Source organism: Dermacentor albipictus, chromosome 2 (genome assembly GCF_038994185.2).
Source record: "Dermacentor albipictus isolate Rhodes 1998 colony chromosome 2, USDA_Dalb.pri_finalv2, whole genome shotgun sequence".
Classification (NCBI taxonomy): domain Eukaryota; kingdom Metazoa; phylum Arthropoda; class Arachnida; order Ixodida; family Ixodidae; genus Dermacentor; species Dermacentor albipictus.
The window spans coordinates 103,662,169-103,686,309 of record NC_091822.1 but is presented as its reverse complement, the minus strand read 5'-3'; the positions used below and the strand labels follow the sequence as shown (position 1 = coordinate 103,686,309).

At 42.8% G+C, this 24,141-nt stretch overlaps 1 protein-coding gene across 4 annotated transcripts in view; it reads right to left on the bottom strand.

Moving 5' to 3' along the window:
• Positions 1–24,141, bottom strand: part of LOC135921090 (protein rpi-1-like) — a 71,934-nt gene that overhangs the window by 6,153 nt on the left and 41,640 nt on the right. For 2 of the 4 annotated variants that reach the window (XR_010570452.2, XM_065455422.1), the window contains exons 1-2: positions 4,568–4,712; positions 3,157–3,244 (exon numbers count right to left, since the gene is read on the bottom strand). Coding sequence is in view for 3 of the 4 variants with exons in the window: in XM_065455422.1 (XP_065311494.1) it covers positions 3,157–3,226 (70 nt within the window). In the remaining variant the exon portion in view is untranslated. Of the gene's footprint in view, positions 1–3,156; positions 3,245–4,516; positions 4,713–24,141 lie in introns of those variants that run through there. The other 2 variants (XM_065455423.1, XM_070533822.1) reach the window with 2 other exon arrangements.

Sequence of the window (24,141 nt, the reverse complement as noted above, 5' to 3'; positions counted from 1 at the left end):
ATGATAAAACCCGTAAATAATTACTAAACGTTGAACGACCCATACTGTAAACAGGTGCTGGAGAGCGCGACAACCGGCGGAACACCTTTCCAAGTTTTCAAGTGGACCTCTTGAAAAATTGTGGTCTCTTTGAATACTCCATAATAAGCTATAGTATGCACATGGAAATGCTGGAAGGCATTCAGATGTTCGTGTTAATCTGGTACTGTTGCCACGCATGTGGGTGCCAAGGATTGTTATTATTCTTGAGCCACCGCCAATGCACCACTCAAGTGCGCCGCGTCTCCCAACGACGGGGACTCGGACTAGAGTCATCTAATAATAAGCTTTCTTTTCCTTCTTCATTAAGCTTGTATATAATATTGGAATTATGTATTTAAGGACCAAGTCAGGCCCACTCTTTGCTTGTTTTAGCCGGTTTATTAGTGTTCAACTTAAATATCAACACGAGTGCTATCAGATCTTTATAGGATATTGCTATATTGCTATGAGGTTGGGCAGGCTAAGAAAATTTCGCTCGCACAGCCAATAATAAAGCTACTGCAACGTAAATTGGAGAAGTCAGCCTTCGTGCGTCTTTAGACAATGATGGCGACAGCTGCATTGTCGAGGACACATTCTGTCGATCAGCCGCAGAGCATCACTGACATCTCAAATTAGCTGAGCCGTGGCTATCTTTGTGCAGGATATACACGCCCGAATCAAGTTTAGTGACGCTGAGAGCGCATTGTGATAAATACAAACCATGCTTATACGGCACCATCATTCATTCCAGGCGCAGCAGCAGCTATATATCTTAGTCTACAGCTTATTGTGAGCTGAATGGGAACATTAAAGTAGGACTGGTGAGGAAAAATTGTCGTGCACCTGACTGAACACAAAGCTACAAAAGAAACCGATACGTTTTGTCAGAAAGAAAGCCTTACAGTTGAAAATCAAACCTCCTGGGCCTCACTCTGCAACCTGCTAGCCTTCTGCTTAGCTCAGAAGACCAAGCCCCCACCTCGTAAAAGTGTTGGTCCCGTATTCGATCCCCGGAACAGCACGAATTGTTCTTTCTTTGCGAAGTTTTCTTTTTTCTGAGAAACCTGTATGAGTTTTTTTTCTCGCTTCAGTCAGGTAAGCGATAATCTTTTCTAATCATGAACCTGCCTTTCTCCATCTTGCACGTTACCGCAGAACTGGCTTGCCTTAAAATGCAATTATTAGGCCTACCTTGTATCCCCTCCTTGTGTTCCGCGCCTTTTGTTAAAGGCCAAGTAGCGCCACTAACGTTTTTACCTCCGAGCAGAATTCCAGAGGACCAACAAAAACGCTTCGGCACGTGATTCTACCCATAGCTTGGTTGAATCGACCAAGTCAGTGAAAGTCGGTGCACTTTGACGTTCTTCTAAAACAGTGCACTTCGCAGTTATCAGCGCCTTTGCACTTTTCGAATGGAACATTCCGCCACCAGTCCGCTTCTTTTTAGCCTTATTGGGGACACTGGTAAATATGACTTCGCCAAAGGCTTATGCAGGGCAGCACGATTGGGACTAATAACGCCTGGTGTTTTCTCGCCCATGTGGGCTACTAATCCCGGGCGGGAACAGAAAGCAACTAGCTTGATTGACTTGTATTTTACTTGCCCGTTTATTTTTTATGTACTGTTTTGTTTACATTAATTGTCTAGGAGTTTTATATATTGGCAACGAATATGACGTTCGCAAACTTTTGCAATGTATAAGCCTCTTGGAATGAAAGTGACATGAGTGTCTCCATGCTGGAGAGTTGACTTCGGCAAGTTCTGGTGAAACAAGCTACACGGAACAGGTGCAAGAGGTTTCAATACACGTTCGGCACAGACCGAGAAGGAAGAGATGACGGCGCCGCAATATAACGTTGAGATCGCGTCCTATGTGACAAGCTATATGCGATAATATTGAGAGCAGGAACGGTAAAAGGAAAACTTGATTAGTACTTCATATCACGAAGAAGTGCGTCATTCAAAAATAGAGTGCTGGGCACGATGTAAGTGATTTAACATATACAGCAAAAAAAAGCACAGGCAAACAACTGAAACGACGCGAACACTCATGGCGCTTAGCAGTAAAGTGGGATTGATTGATTGATTGATTGATTGATTGATTGATTGATTGATTGATTGATTGATTGATTGATTGATTGATTGATTGATTGATTGATTGATTGATTGATTGATTGATTGATTTCATATTGTCATCTCAATACAAGGTTTATAAATGATGCAGCTGTGTAGGACTCGGTATTGCGCTCCACTTCTCGGGGATACTTAAAGTGCAGCTGAATTTAGCAACCTCGTGAGTGCCATTTGTAGCGTACAGTTCTATGCCGCGGCGCAGCTGCGCAAAACGTTGTGACTTTGTGCTCAGCAGCAGTAGGTATATCTACTCAATCAGGTGCCACTGAGGGAGAAAAAGAAAACCATTAGCACCTAACTGTAGATGCTGGAAGTACTTATTGTTTTACAGTTGACGTAAATTTAGCATAACAGATGCCCAAATTTTCATAACTGTTATCATTCTTTATGTTTTCGTTGTCAGGTATAGGCTGGCTGTGTATCCCTTCAAAGCTATCACACGATCCCCTACGAAATGCTTCGAAGAGTAGGAATATAAGAGGGCCCATATTCACCGAAAGTTATTTTTGTTCATGAGAACAAAATCCGATAAAAGCGATTTGCGATCATATATTAACATATTTGGCTTTGCTGAGTGGTTGACTACGCTCACAGTGCTAGTGGCCACAAGTAGTGGCGAGTGCTCCCTATGGCCATTTCTTGCCTGCGCGTACTAACCACTTTATGGCATCAATGAGACAAGTTAAGACTGACTAGAAGCATACTATTCAGCGTTAAAGTACCTAACGACACTTAAGACATGAAGTGACCTATACATTTCTGTATTACGAAACCAAAACATCTGTTTGATATGGCTAGCTTCCTCAATGCTTAAATTGCATGCTTATTGAAACAAAAATAAACGAAAAGCCTCTGTCTGAGAGGTGTGACAAAAGAACGCAAAAAATACTTAAGCAACAATTCGGAGCTCTTTCTCAAGCAAGTTCGCTAGTGATTTACTTATATCGCATGCTGTATACTGCTTTATTCAGAATGAAATAAAACTGTTTTTTTCTCACCCATGGCTGTATGAGCTTGAAGAAACAACAGGAACATTGGGAGAAGTCCGAAGGACGTCATCATCGTCATATATTTAATATGGCCACTCTGAAAACACAAAAATAAAATTCAGTCGTCATTTGGTTAACGCTTATTCAGTGCACATAGCTAAAACTGAAAGGTTTTAGCTAATATTTCGGGGTGCACCCTTTGCGGCGCTGTTTCAAATGGCTGGAAGGCAACTAGAAAATAACTAATCACAAGCCAACTGAGCTGAAATAATAAATTAAATGAAACCGAAGTACAGTTGAAATAGTAAAACGAAAAAAAGTAAGCATATAAACAGAGCAAAATGACAATTCCGCAAAAAGCCAATGATCTTGTGGGTTAAAGTGGTGCTAAAGATAGTTTTGTCATACGTTCGGTAGTATAAAGAGTGGTAAGTAGCAGTAAAAAGACGGTTGAAGCGGCAGGAGAATTGGTAGCTGGGTGCGTTTTCATCTGTCACTGTCCCTTGTCGTTTGCGTTGTTCACTTTCCGGCTGAAACAAGACTACTTGTAAAAATGGAGGGACGAGTAGAGAGACGCGTCACACCGCAGCGCACCGTTCCACGGTATACGCTCGACACAGCGCCTCAGTGTATGAAAACGAAAATGCAACTTCTGAAGTTTTTCTGGTCTAAAAAAACCTTATGAATGCAAGCACATAAGAGAGACAAACTTTATAAATAGTGCACCCATAGAGAACGCGGTGCGTTCCTTCAAATTGTGGCAGCAGGAGCCTTTCGTAGTATTAAAAACTGGATGCACACTAGGTTTCACAATTTGCATACAAGTGCTTTTGGCACGGCGATTCTTTAAGATACAAAGGTAAGAAATACGAACGTCAATGTAATTTTCTCGCTGGACTAGAAGCAGAAAATTAAGCGCACGTGCCACAGAAATGACACTATTTCAAAAGCGGCACGCACTTCGCAGCTTTCATGCACAAGCTTGGTTGACCTCCCGGCCTTCTGGTCTCTAACTTCTAAGTGATCCGGCGCCTACGGATAAAATTTGCATATTGAGGAACCTATGCACGTGAGTGGGAACCATGAGCTGATTTTCCTTGTAAGTGTCAACCAGTTTCACGAGTTAAGTATCTGAAGCGGCCTATCGTTTCTGCCGTGAAGAGAGCAGCCACTGTGCCCATTTCTCTTTTCACGAAATGGTGCTGCAGGTTTGCACACACCGCGCAATATTTGTTCAGTAACGGATACAGACACGTAGCGTTCAGTTCGTACAAATTCCCCGTGACTACAGAAACAAAGAAAATGCGAAAAATATACGTGAGCGGAGCTTCGAAGACGAAAAATTGAAAGAAATTGTTTGAATACTTACATAAATGTTACAGCACTCTGTTTTTTAGACATAACGAAACTTTTTTTTTACCTTTAGTGACTCCACCTGAAAGATAAGTGAGTAAGAAACAACGCCAGCTCAGAATCTGAACTTCCCAAATCAACCTATACTTGCAGGGAAGCATTAAGCGGCCTTTATAGAGAGCATAGCGTCAGTTTTTTATATCATCAGCAGGTGCGCTTAGGATACCCAGATCGACTGGTCTGTGTTAGGCAATACTCCCAAAACATCTGTGGTGACGAGTCCCTGCTTGCCAGTTTTCAGAATGAGCAGAAGGCACACAGCTTCACTTCAGACGAGAAAATATTTCGCCACAGTGCTTCAGGCAAACCATATACTGAAACGCTCATGCTACGTTCCTAACATAAAGAAATGTCAGGATAATAATGGCAAAAAGAAAAACATAGAAAGCATTTCTGGCACTTACGTACCACGTTCATTGCGTCGAAAGTGAAAACGTTATGGCTAGTTTAGGTTTTCATTTTCATTATGTTAGCAATCTGAAAGTTCATCCCCAAATTAAATTCGCATTTTCTCGCGGGTAATAATGATGTCTAAGTGGTTCTGCTGTTTGTAAGGGCTGAATCTAAAGTCATATCAATTTCGGTTACAAGACAGCGTTAGCCTGCCCACACGCAGATGTATTTTCATTTACGGAATATCCAATTACCAGAGACGTTTGTGGGCTGCGACTGCACTGACGGTGCCATCTCGCGGTGCAGAGTTTAAGTGTAGAGGACACAGATCAGTGACCAACCTTATCGTAGTTACCTGCTGGTGTAAAAAGTTCACTGAGACATGGGCGTTGATATGCAGTCCTCCTTTCTTTATTTTTCTTCTTTCTGTGAGAACGCCCACGTAACAAAATAATTTCTTTAATATTGGGACTGGAGAAAGCATCACAAGACGGCGCTACTAGCATTTCCACTTTCATCCAAAGCTGAGGGAACCCGCTATTCCGTTAATGGTGATACATTTACGTACGAGCTAAACTCACTTTTGTGTTACTAAACAGTACAGCCTCCAAAAGCAGATATAAATGGTTCGGCGCTTGTACTCATTGAAAAAAATGGTGGCGAACTAATACCATTGGTGAATGATTCGCTAGTGTAGGACCTTAGTTCCTTTGAACATGAATGCCTAACAAATATAAAAGTTATATTTTGCCGCAAAGAAACAGCTTTATATTCAAAAGACTCTATTAGAGAAATTCGATTACTTGGGCAAATTAAAACACTCGGAGGCGTCCTCACTTTGGCATACCAGCATAGACCGGAGTCATAAAAAAGGTTGTGATGCGTTATGACGATCCAATGGACTATTAAACTCTCACCGAAATTCGACACTGTTTCGAGAAGTAACGTAGCGTTGTATGCCGCAGACGGTATAATTCCCCCATTTGCCATGTATATTTTTTGCAACAGGGGGACCTGAAGTATAGACAACAAATAATCTGTTTTCTACAAAGAGAACGCCACAGGGCGGTGGCATGTGTGGTACAGGATCAGAAGCAAGGGCAGAAATCGCAGTTGACTTTTCTCTGGCATACTTGTACTTGAAGGGTGATGTACACCACGAGTCTCATTTTGAACTTCAAGTCCTGCAAGCTCCGGTATAATAAATATCAGTCCAGATATCGGCGGCGAATGCCGAAGAAGTTGGTATCCACGGGGATAAAAACTTCCCAATTCTAGGAAGAGCGAACAAGGGATGTTTATTCATGCCTCGCATAAGACACGGTGAACCGTACGAAGTGTGCTGCTCCGATTTCCACAGCGCGCATCCACCACTTGTGTTTCTGCCCAGGAACGGGGACTGCTCGAGAGGGATACTGAGATCTGCCAAGCTACAAACGTCATTGGCTATGTATGGTTCTGGCTGTGGCGTTCGCTCATGGGTGGTGAGTTTGCCGCGCAACCACAGCAATTTTTGCCTGAAGAAAGATTCTACACCTGTATTGAAAAATCCATCTATGACACAGGGTGGGCAGCACGAATTAATCGTCATTTTTGCGTTCTTATTGAAGAGACATCTGTCGAGAATAACCCGCCGTGGTTGCTCAGTGGCTATGGTGCTGGGCTGCTGAGCACGAGGTCGCGGGATCGAATCCCGGCCATGGCGGCCGCATCTCGATGGGGGCGAAATGCGAAAACACCCGTGTGCTTAGATTTAGGTGCACGTTAAAGAACCCTAGGTGGTCAAAATTTCCGGAGTCCTCCACTACGGCGTGCCTCATAATCAGAAAGTGGTTTTGGCACGTAAAACCCCAAATATTATTATTATCTGTCGAGAATTACCCTGCCTTTTACAGCGCATCAAATAAAAGCAGAGCCTACGGGGAGACAAATTACGCACTTCGCTGGAAACGACTGACGTATTCGGCGAATTTGCGCACATGCTTTCATGGCGTGCTTTTCTCTTACAGCGGATGTGTGCAACGCATATGTCTAAACTCTGGCGACAGGAAACTTGGGCCGGCGAAGGCTACGCAGATTCTTTCGAATATATGTTGCATTCTTTTTCTTTTACATAAGCGCCACGTCACGTTGTGCAACCAGTTGCTATGGCCGCGCACTGCAGGATATCCTCGTTGCGTTTTTCCAGCTTGGCACCTGTTCTGCTGCCGACATAGGATAACCGTTTATAGTGTCTCAATATAAAAACTGATGTAAAAAGAATGCTGCAAAAGCTTTTTTTTCTATTGTCATTACCTAATGCGGAAATCTACGACCGTGTTGTACCACTATATTCTATAGTAAGCAGCCCGTTTTCTTTGCTCTGGATGGGTAGTATGACAGAACTGTACGGATCATTGTTCATAGAAGCGAGGTAGTGATGTAGCCTCAGCAATGCACACCTGACAGGACGCTTGAGAATGATCACTGTATTACGTCTAGTTTGCACAGTCTACCTTTGTAAGGTTCCATGGTTTGAACCGTGCGGAAGACGGAGAAATCATACCATGATTTAGTGGGATCGCGCAGAACTATTTCACAGGTCTCCTGTTTCTCAGGAAGATTTCAAGTAACGGATTGCGAACGAAAGGCAGCAAGCATTTAAAGTACGAAATTCCTACACCCCCATATATTGCATATTCAGCTGTTGTTCTTTATTCTGCCGTTTCTATCTTAACAGTTGTTGCAGTGCTCTTCTAAAATCATTCATCTAGCTACACACGGGACTTCTGTTTCTTCTATGCTACTACACATTATCATGACCGCGTCTGTAACTACACCTAATCTAAAAAATGCAAAATTCAGTATAGAATTAATCTATTTCATCCACAAGAGAGGACATGTAAAGCAGTGAAGAATCTCAGAATCGCAGCTTGGTTTTGATATTGTGCATAGTATACGTTTACAAAATTTCAATTCAGGCAAGACTAATTTTCATTCAGACAGGATTGAGCAGAGGGACTGGCTTAGAAAAGAAGAATGACCAATAACTAGCCTCCAACTCAACCATCTGGTCACTGAGAAGTGTCCTAAAGATAGGTTTCTCTGTACAGATTTTACATATTAGTCAAAGGCGTTCGCCTCTGTGGAAAAAGCAACAATTATGGATGCTTTGCATGGTCAACGCTTGTAGAAAGCACGCGTGAAGATCTCAGGTAATACCTTTATCTGCGCAAGTTCAGCAGCTTGAATAACTCCTTCCAAGAAAAGCCAAAACATACTGATAAACAAGGCCGTCAGACTCCAAGGTACAACCCCTGCAATATTATTTACTGTAAGCATGCAAGTATTTAAGGTGCTAGATTGGGAAAAGTTAGTGGCATGGATTAACAATAACCTGAGGTTCTCAGATTAGATATTGCTACTCAGTCACATTAAGATGACTTGCAAGAAGTGTCATGAAGGAAAAACATAAAATACAGGATTTGCTCCGGCAATCTCTAAGGATAGGTAAAAGGATTAATTTCCTAAAGACCAATGTAATCTCTAATACCCTGGAAAGGTAACTAGCATTATCAGGTCACAAAAAATGAACAGTGGTATAACAAGGAATGTGACAGAAGACAACATTTTGAGAAAGGGACTTGTATTCATTGGGGACTTGGCAAGCACAACTTCCCTAGCCGAAACACTGTCTTCCGCTACCTTCTTCGTTCTATCGTTGTTCAACGCTCCGAGCTTTCTTCTTCCTGTGGAATTCTGTCGTTCTCAAGTGACCAACGGTAGCTTAACATTACATTTGGAAAGAAGAGCGCATGGTCGGTGCGTAACTAATACCAAGCTATGGGGCTCAAATTTCTTTCATTGCAATAAGCATTTAGAGGAAGTTAAAGTTCTCGCAGCGACAGATGAAATATAAATATGCGGGTGTAACATTGGGACAACTGAATTGGAAGAATGATTGGGAGTACAAACGCACTATTGTTGTCTGCTAGTTCAGCAACTCTTGTTCAGCAGTGCGTTCTAGTTGAAATCAAGAGAGAGTACTGGATGCAGGCACATCATTCAACGCTTAGAGCAGGTACCTGGTGGTGACTGATGTCAGTGAATTCCATCCACACTGATGTCACTGCAACAAAAACACAGAGTGATATCATCAGGAAACCTTTATGTAAAGGATATTGTCAGCTGATAGAAGGCAGCCTACTCCAAAATGATGACGGGAGACCGCACGCATGGAGTGGCCGTCATCGTGTACCACAAATCATTATTCAGTACATTCTCCTGTCCTTTCTAATCTGTAACTGAAATGAGCCAGGTGAAACGATTTGGAGGTGCCTGAGAAATCACTGCGAAGCCTCTGCGCAGCCGCAGTGCTGCGTTTTCCGGCCTGGGCTTCGCCTGGGCCCTAAAGCCCCATGCGCTGGACCAGCCAAGCTAAGCCCGGTAATGTTAAACCTGGCCCGTCCCCAGCCCGGGCCTGATCCAACCTATCTCGGCGCTGTTCAATTGGACTCATTAGCACTTGAGCCTAAACAGTAGTTTAGGCTCAACACTCTCCAAATGGCTGTGTGGCAATATGTAGCGAAGCATAGGGGAACACTCCGGTACACACGGCCAGCCGTTTCATCTAGCCTTTTTAACCTCAAATAACAATTACAACGTACTATGAGAGAACTGGAACCAATAGACGCGAATGTGATATTAAATATGCTGGTTTATTGGCTTTCAGAATACAAGAGTAGACTGCTACTAAGACATCATTTATCTCCATGAACTAGAAATTCGTGACGTGCAAGGGTAACGCACATGTGCAATGAGATTCTCAAAAGGAACATGTTCATTTCATTGCTTCTTTCTGCTTACTTCTAATGACCTCAATTTTCTGTCAACAATGAAGGCGCCTGCGCTTCGTAATATCAGTAAACTTGCAATCTCTCTGCGTTATTTTTCTTATTGTTACAAGACGATGAAGAAGACGTTGAAGATTAGTGTGAAGACGACGACGCGCTCGGACTTCACAAGAAGGCCACATACCAAAAACAAAACAATTTATCCCATTTTTCATTCTGGCATCCAAGATAGTACATTACGACGGTAGTCGTTGAAGTAATTAGATCAATTAGATCATCACTATGGCTTTTTTTTCAAGTGCTACAGTGGAACTGTCGTTCCTTGTATTCTGCTTCAACAGATTTAAATTGCTTAACTCATCTTAATCCTGACGTCATAATTTTACAAGAATCCTGGCATCCTCTCGAGAAAAATTTTCACTTTAAAGATTTCCAATCTTTTCGATTAGATCGCCTCTCACTAGGATGTCGTTTAATGATTTTGTTGCCATTTAAATTCTGTCATAAGGCGAAAATATTTTTCAGGTTAATGTCTCCAGAATGTGAAATTTGGGCAGTGCACCTTAGCATCCCAGGCTACCGTTCACTTTCAATTATAAATGCTTATTTCCCTACGGGCGTGCACAGTACATACCAATTGATTAGTGCTCTTGCCAGCTGCAAAAAATGAAGCCATCCTTACTGGTGACTTCAACTCGCATCACGTGTCATGGGGTTACAGAACAGATGCATGTGGGACACGTCTATGGGACTGTACCATTGATAAAAATCTTTCATGCCTTAATATCAGACAACCTACATTTTTCCGTGGGCGATCTCGCTCAGTGTTAGATTTGACGTTTTCTAGAACAAGTGTTGCAGTGACATCTTGGACAACGATTGATTTCTGTACAAACAGGGATCATCTCCCGGTATTCTTTGAAGTTGCTGCCCTTTAACATCAGTTGAATGACAAGGCAGAATATTTGTGAATTGCGAACAATTTAAAGACTGCTTGCGCTCCACCATAGCATCCTTAACTAATAGTTATGACGAAGAAATCGGCTTGGATATTTGTTCTTGGTTACAGATGTCCCGACAAAAGTCTGAATTCGTAATTCAGACAGCTAAGCGTACCTCACCAAGTCTCTGGTGGAACAGTGAGTGCACACGAGTTTATTGAACAAGGATAGCGGCTTGGAAAAATCTTCTGCATAATCAGAGCCCATAAAATTGGAAAGATTATCAATTCATTTCGGCAACCTTCAAACGTACTGTTAAACACGTAAAAGATGAATACGATAAAAACATTTACAGTGTCTATCTTAATCTAGAAACAAATGTGCTTTTTTTTTAATTACCTTCGCTTTAGAAACAGACTCCCAATGAGCGTTAATGTAGACTCAGTCGTCTATACCTCACAGGAAATGCACGAATCCTTAGAGCTATTGGCTAAAGGATTGGAGGGATTGGAGAGGCGGTTCACAACGTGTCTTCAAACTTCTGTTTTTGCTCCTGCATTCTCCGACCAAAAAAATATATCCTATTCGGAAGTAGCGAAGGTTATGTCACGGTTGCCAACTACAGCGCCTGGCCCGGACGGAATAACAAATGCAATGTAAAAGATTTTCTTTCAAGAAGCTCCAAGTGAGCTTCGGAAGTTGCTAAACTACTCTGTTAGTAATGCATGGATTCTCCGAGAATGGAAGATCGCCAAAATCATTCTGTTACTTAAAAAGCAAGGGGCAGAGTGTGCTATCGACAACATCAGACCAATTGCGTTGACATGAAACGTAGTGAAACTTATTAAAAGAGTGCTTCACGGACATATAATAAAGTTTATTGACGAAAATCCATTGTTGAGTCCTTTTCAAATTGGACTTCAATCTGGCTTTTAATATGGCGCGCGCGTGTAGATCTTCAAAGTCACATTAACATTGCCAGTCAGAAAAAACAATACACGGCATTAATCACCTTAGATATATGTAAAGCCTTTGACAGCATTGAGCGTACAATTTTAAGAAATCTGTTACAGAGCCATTGCTTTACAGGCTATATTGCAGCATTGGTGCATGAATTTTTAAAGGACAGGTAATTCTATTGTTTTTGAAGGGGCTGTTCTTCTAGTTAACATAAGCAGAGAAGAGGTGTGCCTCAGAGATCGGTACTTTCACTAGTATTATTTACTATTCTACTGAGGAGAATCCCCGTTCACCCAGGAATCAGTACTTACGTTTATGCTGATGACATTGCCTTTTTTGTATGGCTAGGGACATATACTCCCTTTACGAAATTTCGCAGTCATATCTAAGGGAACTGGAAGGCTGGCCGGATACCTTACACTTAAACCCGAATGTTAATAAGTATGATATCCTTGTTTTTCCCGTTAAAAACGCAGTATAGATATTGCTTAACTATCATCTTGAAGATACCCCACAAGTAAAGTCACTGAAGTACCTTGGGGTTATTTACAACGAAAATCTTAACTGGCGGCCGCTTATTGAATATATTGCGACAATAGGAGCTCGTACAATGGGGCATTTTGCGCAAGTTGAGCAATCGAAGAACCAGTATGCGAAGAAAATCCCTCTTGATTCTGTATAAAACGTACGTTGGTCCGGTGTTAGAAATTAGATTAGTTTTATTCTCAGGTGTTCCATCATACCAGCTTCACCCGCTAGTTTTGTTAGAACGAGAAGCGCTGCGTCTGTGCTTAGGTCTTCCAAAATACGTTGCAAATGCCGTATTATACCTAGAAGCTAGAATCCCACCCATTTTATGCCGATTTCACCTTCCGTCCGTTCATACTTTCTTAACACTATATGAATCACTATTAAACCGTCCTCGAGTAATTTTCATCTCCGATCAAGAATTATTTTTCCCGTTCATTGGCCCAGGTTTCATACACCATAGATTATATTTGTGCAAACAATACTTGAACCACTAAATGTGCCAAATCGCAATGTGCTTGCTAATAATATGCATTCATATTACCCGGAGATCAGGTTTGATGACATTTTCCCAAACCACGCTAAACTACTTTCTTACGGCGTCCTAAACGTCTTGTTGCAAGACTACCTGAGCCCCTTAGAAAGAAACATTATCATTGCAACAGATGCATCACAGTGCGAGAAAAAAATTGGCATTGGAATATTTTGTCCTGCACTCGATTGGTCTTTTCCTTTAAGATTGCCTGATTTTGTGCCTATTTTCCAGGCCCAGTTTTTAGCAGTAATCCTAGCTTTACGTAAATGGATGAATGGATGGATGTATACAGCTTTCTTGTAAGTCCGGCAAGGTTTAATCCGACCTGGGCTCAGGCCTCCCACGGGGGAACGTCAAGGCCCTGCCTCAACGCCGCCTCACGGCTCGCTGGAATGCTCACGTCTGGATTCCGAGGTCTGAGCTGCGCAGAGCAGCGACCCACCTCGACGACAGGGTCTCCGAAGTAACTGTCATCCCTTCTATAACTACATTGCACTCCCACAGCATGTGTTTGAGTGTTGCTGGTCCTTCCTGGCACAATTTACACGTGTCCTGATTCTGATGCTTATCTGGGAATATACATTCTGATGCTTATGTGGGAATATACGTTTCAGACGGAATGGATTAGAGAAGGTGTTCGTCTGGAGTTCTCTCCAGGCGACGGCCTCCCTCCTGTTCAATTTGGTACTCGGTGGTGAGTATATCCATCTGGCGTTCAAATATGCACTGGTTATGTCGTTTTATCTGGTGAGCCTGTCCCGTTCATATCGAGAAGCGTTCGTTATCGTGCTAGAGGCAGTGCCCTGTTCGGCGCGGCGGGTCATGTCTCGCGCCGTCCGGTGCGCCGTTTCGTTTAGGTTTGGGAGCGCGTCGCCGTCCGTGGTGACGTGCGCGGGGAACCATATGATCCTAGAGCTCACGGATTTGGATGTGCCAGCTTTGGCCAGAATGGACAGGGCTTCCTTGGAAATTCGACCTCTGGCGTAATTTTTTACTGCCGTTTGCGAGTCACTTAGTACGACTTCGCATTCCTGTTCTGTGAGGGTCAGCTCAATCGCAACTTCCTCCGCTATTTCCGAGTGTTTGGTGTATATGCTGCATGTGGTTCTGATTTTGAGCTCTGCGTCTATGACTACGACGGTGTATTTTAGGCATAATACCAAATGATTAGAACAGCTGCTATCTTTACTGACTCCCTTTCTGTATGCTCTTGCCTTACCTCTGAAATGATTCACCCATGCTAAAACTCTTCCACTTGCTTGTTCCTGCCAATGTGCAATGTGTTCATTTGATTTGGTTGCCTAGTCATAAAGGTTTTTTTTATGAAACTGGCGATTCACTGGCAAATGCATCACTATCCGGCCCTGTTGTACCTATTCTACCAGTGACAGCACAGATCACGGCGGCAAGATTTTGGATGCGATCGATAAGAATAGCCTTATCAAACCCAGATCTGACTCCTTCTTCAGATTATAAGCACCTGCCATTTCCTTGGCGTAGCGAATCCTGTAACACAAAGAAGCTTGAGGTCTCTCTCACAATATTACGTTGCCACATTCCCTCCCTGTATTTCTACTTTCACAGGTCAGATTTGGTTCCCTCACCCCTCTGTTCATTTTGTAATGAGGAGGAGACGGTACACACTTCCTTCTACCTTGTCGCCGCTTTACTGCCGCAAGAAAAAGATTGTTGGAAACACCTTTTCGAAGAATTGGCCTGGACTTGACAAAACCTGCTATTCTTTCATTCGGGGCGTCCACTTTGGGATTCAGCCGCAGAGATGCTTGCTTCGCTGTCCAAAGATTCCTTACAGAATCTAAACGGATGGCCTGCATTTTTTTACTTTTAATTTAAATATGACTCATTCCATAAGACCTTCCTGATATTATTTTAACAGGTAGTTCTACGCTACTCAACGCTAATTTCATAGATATTAGGAAATTTATGTTCCATAATAATTTGGAATAATCCACCCATTTCTTGGCCAATGCCCCATCGTGAGTAGGAGCCACACGTGTGAGAGGCTACAACAACAAGGCAGCAACAGCTTCTACATGGCCGCCGTTTCGCCGTTCTCGTGTTCTGTGCTTTACCTGCAGTGGTGATTAGTTGGGTCTCGGCTAGACTTTTCTTTCCTTCCTTGTTTATCTTGAATTCATTGCCGTGTAGATAATCCAGCAATTTTTCTCTGATGGCTACAGCAAAGGTCAGCCTCTTGTCTCCTGATGACTTACCTCTAGAATCTTCCTTACGCAGTGGCATCAGCAGCATCCCTGCCGAGCTGGTTCCCTCAAACGGAGGCTTGATTAGGTTGAAAAACGCACAGGCTATTCAGAAAGAACTACAGGCCGTGGCTTCTCATTAGCAGATTATCAAAGATGTCCGTCAGTTTGAACGAGGTGACGTAGTTAGCCCAATATCAGATCAAATGTTTGTAATCATGCTACTGAAGTGTGCCTCCTTCGCGTCCATCATCCAGGGGAGTGCTTTCATCCTGCCTCACCTAGCAGGAACTCAAGTCCTCGTCCGTGGTGTCAATTCTCAGCTAAGCGCTGCTGGGACTCTTGCGAAATTATCCGGTGCTGGTGTCATAGCTATATACTATTGTAGTCGCATAGTAAAAGGTTAAAAATTATTCCCAGTGTCAGTTACAGCCACGCTCACCAGTGCCTTTTGCGCATCGTAATTGAAACTGTGGCCTCTGATTTGTATTGATATACAAAGCGCTATTTAGTTCTTATATTTACTGCCATTTGGTTTGCGGAACAACTACAGAAGCAAACTTAACGAAATTACTGAGAATACAGAAAAAAATACTGAGGCTGATAGACAGCGCTACAGTTCTAGCACCTAGCGAACCACTATTTAAAAGATATAGGATAATCAAAGTGAATGACCGAACATCAATACAGACTACTACGAGAGTACTGCCATAGCTGCAAACGCTCAAACATTTTGTTCACGGAGATGGCGAATCTTTGCTTAAAGAAAAAGGCCTATGAAACAAGAAATACAGAAATGTGGAACGTTCCTTACTTTCGTACTAATTATGGCTTTCAGATGCTTCTATGTACTCCTCCGTGAATTCTAAGTCATTACACAAGCAAAGGTATAGATGTGTCTCATTTATGGGTCGTAGAATTAGCGGTTCTTTTTGTTGTATAAACTATGTACAATTTAGTTAAGTGCAGAAGACTGCAACAGTATTTTTTGTTGTACAAGCTATGTTTTCAGTTTTTCTTTGTGGCTTGATCTTTACGTGAAACAATGTGTCACTTTAAAAAGAAGTGCTGTGATACTGTTATGTCCTTCAGCTGCTGCCATTGTTCACAAAGGGGGCGAAGGATCCCTGAAGCCTTCATTTGAACGGCTTTACCCTCCGCCTAAATCTAAGTACACGAGTGTTTTCGCATTTGCCCCCATCTAAATGCGGCCGCCGTGGCCGGGATTCGATCCCGCGACCTCGTGCTCAGCAGCCCAACACCATAGCCACTGAGCAACCACGGCGGGTGAGGCAAGAAATGGCTGAGCGCGCAGCCAGCCACTTCTCGTTTCTAGGGAGGAACCTAATCTACGAAAAAAGGGTCAAGAGCACATGTGACTTCCGCGCACGACATGTTTAGCGTATAGTTGAACATATTAATAAAGGGATTCTATACTGTCCAACACTACGCAAGACACGTTTTCTTTGTGTTCAAGAGCGGGAGAAATAACAATTCTGAGTGTATTTCAAAGTTCTTGACGTGAGATGATGCTGTAAAGTGCGCACCATCATGATCCAGGATATGTTGCATTTAGTCTTTCGCATGACATGCGGCTGTAAGGAAATATATTTCATGCGCTAAAGCAAAATAAAGGGAAAATACAACACCACTGTTAAATACGTACAGCGCTTCAGCGTGCGTCTGTGCGTATGGGCATGAAGGCTTCTATAATACCTCTCTCGGGCAGCTGGTAGTGTTCAGACCCTGCGATGGTATGGATGACTCACGCGTGTGGCGGGAACACGCAATATGTGCAATGCACCTGTGGCGGCGTACGAAATTCCAGGTAGCGTTCAAGGCGTAAGCGTACGGCCGTTGCGAGCATGCCGGTGATATCATTGCTCGCAGCGGCTTACCTTGCACGGGAATTCACTCGACTAACGCGTTCCGCTGGGGGGTATTAGAGCAAAGTTAATCGGCACATGTTGCAAACGTGACTTTATTGTACGTTCTCATGCATCAAGAATGGGTATCATCACTTACGCAACTGGGCGCTACGTTTCGGACTATTGTGAAGACGTCTTCAACGAGTTGGAGACCTAATTATCTATTGTCACGCGGTAGCGACTGTGAAGAAAGCAGCCAAACTGAGAACTACGAGACTAGCGTTTTATTAGGCGAACTTGTGCCCTCAGAAACAGGCTGCACTCAAATAACGGCGACAGCGGCGAACACAGTCGGCGAGTATGATACATCTAGAAAATAACCAACTGCATCATGACAATCACATGGCTTTAGATCTGGTCTGTCCACTGAAACAAAGCTAGCCAAGATAACCGATGATTTCGTAAATTCACTAAATATTAAAAGTCAAATTGACGCACTGTTTTCAGGCTTTTCTAAAGCGTTGGGTGTTGTTCCACATGATGATTTAGTAACTAAACTGTGTGCCATTAGTACTGAACACAACATTGTTCGCTGGGTGGCATTATACTTAGCTTCAAGGAAACAATACGTGGCTGTTTATGACTGCCTCTCTGATATACTAGATGTACACTCAGGAGTACCACAAGGGTCGGTGCTTGGTCCGTTGTTCTTTTTGGTTTGTATCAACGATATCTATTTATCAGTGGAACTAGCTCTAAAGATCAGACTTTTTGCCGATGATTGCGTTCTTTATACCAGCGTAAATCAACACGATGAACAAGTCACACTAAATGATCCATCGGATTCAATCAATGCGTGGTGGGATAAGTAGGGCTTGAAGCTCAATACGTTGAAAATGGCAAGCATACCATTTAGTAACAGAAGGAACCTGAAGAATTTGCTTACACCATTAAAAAAGCTCATGTTGAAAAAACTACGCAGGTGAAGTATTTAGGGGTTGCACTCACGAGTAATTTAAATTGGGAACCCCATATAGATAATAATTGTAGTAACGCACTGAAAAATTGGCATTTTTAAAACGAGAACTACGCCATGCGTCACCTGCATGCTCTAAAGTTAACAGCATAAAAACTTTAATTAGGTCAAAATTAGAATATGCGGACCTACTCCGGAGTCCGTATCAACAGTACTTAATTAAAAAATAGAAAGGGCGCAGAACTTGGCCTCAAGGTTTATTTATTCTACCTATTCGCGTTTCTCGACCGTATCTGTTCTTCGCGATAGCGCAACGATTAAAAAACTCGATCATCGAAGAATGGTATCCAGATTAGAATCTATCAGGTTTACCATGGCCACTTTAAAATACCGCGTGAACGTCACATAACCGAGCCACCAATGCGCTTTACAACTCAAGACAGTTAGGCAACCATTCAGTTACCTTAGCATGCATCAATATTCCCTATTTGCTCATGTTATTTCATTATGGAATAAATTGCACCAAGAACTAGTTAACACATGTACAATACAGTTGTGCTTTCATCTTGTAAGCGGTTTTTCTTTTGAATAATAGCATCCTGCACACAGGGAAGGAAAATATTTAATTACCATCTGTGTGTTGTACTAAAATTAGTTAAACGTCATGAATTGAGCGATCTGTTGTGTGTTCACTGTATATCACTACTTCATTTTTTTAGTTGCGAACTACAACTATTGTTCCTACTTCGTATTCATTATTGATAATTCTAAATTGCAAAGGCTGATGCCGCTGTATATTTTTATATATTTTTATTGTTCTGTATTCTCTCTTCCGATTCCCAGCCCTGTGTATTACCATTAATGTAACCACTCCTGCTTGGGCCCGAATAGGGCCTGCAGTATTTGTAAACAAATGAACCACTCTAGAGCTTAGCAGGAAAGGAGAAAAGTAGTCAAGAACGAAATAGTATAAACAAGGCAAACAAGCAAACAACTAAAGCAGCTAACATAAGGGAAAACAACCACAGAATCAACATATACATATAAAGTAAATTGCATATTCCCAAACTATTTTTCTACGGTGACTGAAAACCAACTTACTGAAAAGGAACGAAGAGCACTGCACTACGAATTCTAGTGCTAAAATACATGTGGAAAAAAGCTGTATTGCAACATGGTGCACGATCAAAAAAGGGCCTCATGTTCAAAGTGTGAAAACTACGAGTACAACGATCTTTAAAAATATCATTTGACTGCAGCCGCAAAAGTCAAAGTCAAACACGTGGCTAGAGAGGGAGCTATGTTGAAGAACATAAGTAAGTAGAGAATATCGCAATTTTATTTCGGTGAGCGAACATTGGCGCAGTTGAGGGGTGTGCCCACTAAGCCGTATTAGAACGGCAATAAAACAACCATAAAGCGATTGAGCAAAGCAGGACGAAGAAGGGGGACATGACACGAGGCCTCAAGAGCTGTTCTCCTTTTTCGTGCACATCTTTTCAAGCATTTGATATTTCTTCTTATTATCTGAGGTCATGAAACACCATGACGGCATCAAAAGGGCTGTTGCACGAGAGCCGCTGAAAACAAGGAAAAAACGTATGCCAGCAAGCAAAATAATGTTTAATGTAAACATATGAGCCCTTTTTTTTGTAAACACCACACGACTGTACGTGTGTCAATATCGCATATTTGACTTTCAATCCTGCATGTGGTGTATATACTGGGAGACGTGACAATATTTATTTGAAATACACATGTCTAAGCTCTTAACTCTTAGGTACACATCAATTCATTGCCTCACCTAAGAGAGTAAAAACTGAAACTAAATATGAGAAGCGTAGATGTATTCTCTTCGCCCTTAGTTAATATCTTCGTTGGTAGCGTAAACTGATAAGATGCGGCATCAACTAATGCAAACACCTCGACCAAGTAGGTCGTTGTCACCCTGAAATATATTGCCCAAGCAACCATTCTATCAACATTTATGTATTTTTGAGCACATTTCCTGGGCCTTAGTACTTAGCGAGTCAGTCAGTTAAAATTGATATTCACAATAATATCGTCACGTTCATTTCGGAATAATGACACTCTTGGAGCCAAAATTCAACAAAAAAATCTGCATGTCTGCGCGCTGAATGTAACGCTGGGAATATATCACTTCGCGTTAATAGAAGTTCATCGCGTGCAGTGTTAACTCTGCGCCCATCAACCAAACTATCACCGAATTATTTTCTTGCAAAACTACAGCAGTAACTACATTTAGGATATTCCTAAAACTGGGACATTTACTTTATTTAATGTCACAGTTACAAGAAATAGTAAACTGTTAGTGTCCCACTAAACAGCGGCATTTATTTTGAGTCGTGATTTGAAGTAATCATGCGTACTGTTTGCCAGCATTTGAAACAAAAGTGCTTGAACCAAACACCTTCCTTATTTCCTGTCTCACTTTCCAAAAATACGTGTCTTGTCTGGTCTTTTGTCTTTTGTGATTGTTTTTTTTTTCCTTCTACTGTTATCATCCTCGTAAGACCATTATTTCGACGGCAATTATATTTAGACTCCAGAGGCATTTTTGCCGCCGCCGTCAGCATCCTTGTCCTCATGATGTCACGTATAAAGTCCAAACGCGATAACTCCATCGCCGCGCGTCGTGTGTTGTACTTGCGAGTGAAACCGCGCGAGGGAAGCTGACGATCGCGGCTCCATCTCGCACGCGCGCAGGAGAAAGCGAAAAGCAAACGCGCCGGCTTTTCGTCCCACGAAAGGCCGCTGGGGAATGAAAGGGGGGGGGAGGCGTCGGCGTTATGCTCCGACGGCAACTGGGCGACCAGGCGCAAGGGGAACTGACGATCGGGGCTCAATCGCACGCGCCACATATGGAGGTACGGGGGAGGCAGCGTGGGAGGGAGGGGGCGGCTTCTACTCTGCCAACAAATATCTACTTTGCACGGCCGTATCTTGAAATGTATCTGCAGACGGCTCATACCTTTCTGTGCGATGTGTTCTCGTAGTTCTTGCGTTGAAGCTATAAACGGCACGAAGGCGACTTCGCTTGCTCCTACTGCCGTGCTTGCTCAAACGAGTGTCCAGCGTCTCGCAGCGAGTTACCACGCTCATCGAGTTTGATGTGCTGATGTTTGCTTGCGCGCGCCGATGCTGTGCTTGTTATTCCGTTAGTAAGCGAATGTTTCCATGTTTATACAGCCGATAACACTGCTATCCTAACTTCGTATAGGTGTGTACTAATTTGTTTTTGCAATTGATGGCTCGTCTATTGGGTGAAACAGCGACTTTTTTTTTCAAAATGTATTAGGTACAGTAATGTTTATTACATTACAAGTCGTGTACCTCTCATAAGGCCAAAAGAAGCGAAACTACATTTTTCTTTTGCTGTGCGTTATCATAGCCAGTATTGTGCTCTATATAGAAGGCAAACCATTATACTGCGATTCACAGCACCTATGGCACAAAACTTTCTTCAATCTGGTAGCCTTGTTTAAAAACTATACCTCTTGCTAATCTCTCCGCACCCGCGCACAAGCTCCGTCGGCATCGCTAATTAAAATAATTCACTCATTTATTTGTTACGTCCCGGTAGCCTGTATATAGCCTAAAACTTAAGGCATGCAAAATAATATCTATATCATCACAGGTAATCACCATATCAAGAACCAAAGAAGCAGAAGGTTATTTTGTACAGCAAGTTAAAAATTTGAATTAAGTGGCGACAAGCATCGCACCCGAGAAGCATGTACAACCGCTTTAATGCTTTATAGACGGTACAGTAAGCCGAAAAAAGTTTCTAATAGTTCAACATTGATAAAAGACAAAACGTGACCATCACTGCTTCTAGTGGAATCATAAACAGAAAGAAAGCTACCCCGACGTAAGCAATAAAGTGCCGGTGGTAAGCTAATGCAACGTCATTTCATCTTATTTTCGTAACGGGTTCAAATTCAATATTGTTTTTGGAAAAATGTACTTCCAATGGTATGCCCACCACACCTAGGGCGCTATAACGTGAAGCTACTTGAAACTTGTCAGTTACCTTTCTGCATCCACCCGTCTATGATTGCTCACGAAGCTTTAGGGCCTCTGTCTGTCACGAGACGTCACGAAAACCGTGAAAACCCCCCATCTGATATGGTATGTGCAGACTGTTTATTAGCCTATTAGCCCTCTCCTGTTGCTAAAATATTTTCGGAATGTGTCCTCTTCAGGTGTCCGTAACGCGACGTAGCAAAACCACGAAATCTCACTCGGTAAAAATGATCTGTACGCGTTAAAGACGCATTGATATGCAGAACAAATCTGAAAGTTCACGCACTTGAAGCGCTCAGAATACAGGGACAAAACCGCCCCAACTTAAGCTCTTATTTGCTGAATTTTCTTTTCGGAACAGCCCAAGTCTATCCCTTTCCGAATAGAATTGATGATGGCTGTCCGCCAATTTATCTGGCACTCGCTACTTGGAGCTGCGAGGGAGCATGAATTTATTTGCGCATAATAAAGCTTCATGCGTGTCAGCATAGCATTATCGAGCGCTTTCATCACGTATTCGGCACCGCTCTGCCAACTCTTCTTCCTTGAGGCTCCGTTCTGGTGGAATATTTGACCTTCCCTTGCGTGCCACCGCGATTTTAATCCAGCCACCGCGAGCTAAGGGGAAGCGGACCAATCGCAGACACCGGCACCGCTCTACTCATCTGGTTATCTACTTTCATTGGGTTGGTTCGGTGCCAGCGAAACCCTCTCCACTTTAGCGTGCTGCTCTACTCTTGTCAACCAATTAGATAAGAACAACTGCTCAATGTAGGCAATGCAACTCTCTTTGAAAACCAAAAAAATTACTGGCTGTCCCATAATAGAGAGTAGATGTAAGGATGAAATGGCTACCCGCAAAGTAGATAGGTCGGAGATGATACTAGCTACAATCTGAACATTACCAGTATTACTGCAATAAAAATTTATCTAGACCTTCCTAACCTTTCTGTCAGAAGGAAGCAGACCCGACGATGTCACTTTCGTAAAATCTTTACGACTCGTCGACTGAAACGCACATTATTCTCGCCATCTTGCGACATTTCATGCCGCGTTGACCGTAACTTCAAAGTTCAAGTGTCGTTCTGCAAGATCAACATGTACATGCACTTCTACGTGCCGAAGACATCATCCGAATGGAATTACTCCCCACCTCCATCGCCAGCAACCCTGAGCATGCATCATTCAAGACTGGTACTTCGAACTTGTAAGAGCACCCTTCGCTGTAACACGGCAGTGGCATTGGGAGTATATAAATATATAAATAAATAAATGAGTAAATAAATAAATAAATAAATGGGTGTAGTGCATGCTCGCAACGGCACACCAACATATCACACCGCACCACGCCATACTGTGCACTGGTCTATGTGAACCCTGCCCAGCTAGAAGTAAACCGGCTGAAGGCCACACGACAGCCATCGAATGACGGCAGGGAGACAGAGCGCACTGCCTAGCTAGAAGAAGAATGAATTGAATTATACGGTTTTACTTGACAAACTGACGATTTAATAATTTTGGGGCACGCCGTAGTGGGAGACTCCGAATTAATTCAGACGACAAGGGAATTTTCAACGTCCCCCTAATGCACGGGACCCGGACGTTTTTTGCATTTTGCCTCCATCGAAGCCCAGCCGGCGCGGTCGAGATTTGATCCCGCCATCGTCACCACTAAGCCGCCGCGGCTGGTAGAAGCTCCTGAAGGAGGCACCCCGCAGCGTGGCGCCATGTTTCACGATGACGCCAAAAGATAACAACTAAGTGTATAGCGCCCTGTATCTGTCTTTTGAACGACATTGTTAGAAATGACAAATAAAACTTCAGCGGACTAGAAGTTACAGCTTGAGTTATTTTGTGAACAAACATTATGAACAACCCGGAAGCGATATTCTTGTAACATGTTTGCGCAATAACTAGCCTACAAATGCGGTCCTGTACAAATGGCTGGGGGCCAGAGACCGCATTATTTCATGTTTTCACAGGTTGCCCGGATGATCTCGTTTTGTTCTTGCAAATTTACCTGGATGTTCTCGTTTGAGTGCCTGAATAACGGCCCTCGCTTTTGGCTAAAGGTCGCTGGAATGTCGCCCACAACGGGAGCTAAAATAATTTTATGCTTACAAAGTGACTTTCTAAAGCGAGGAGAGTGTTTGATTGGCCTTTCCAAACAACGTTCTGGGTTACCGCCGGGTGCTTACGTCGGTGGTTACGTAAATTTTATGTCAGAAGATTGCAAGAAAAACCTATTTGAATAATTTAACGATATAGGGCCCCTAAAT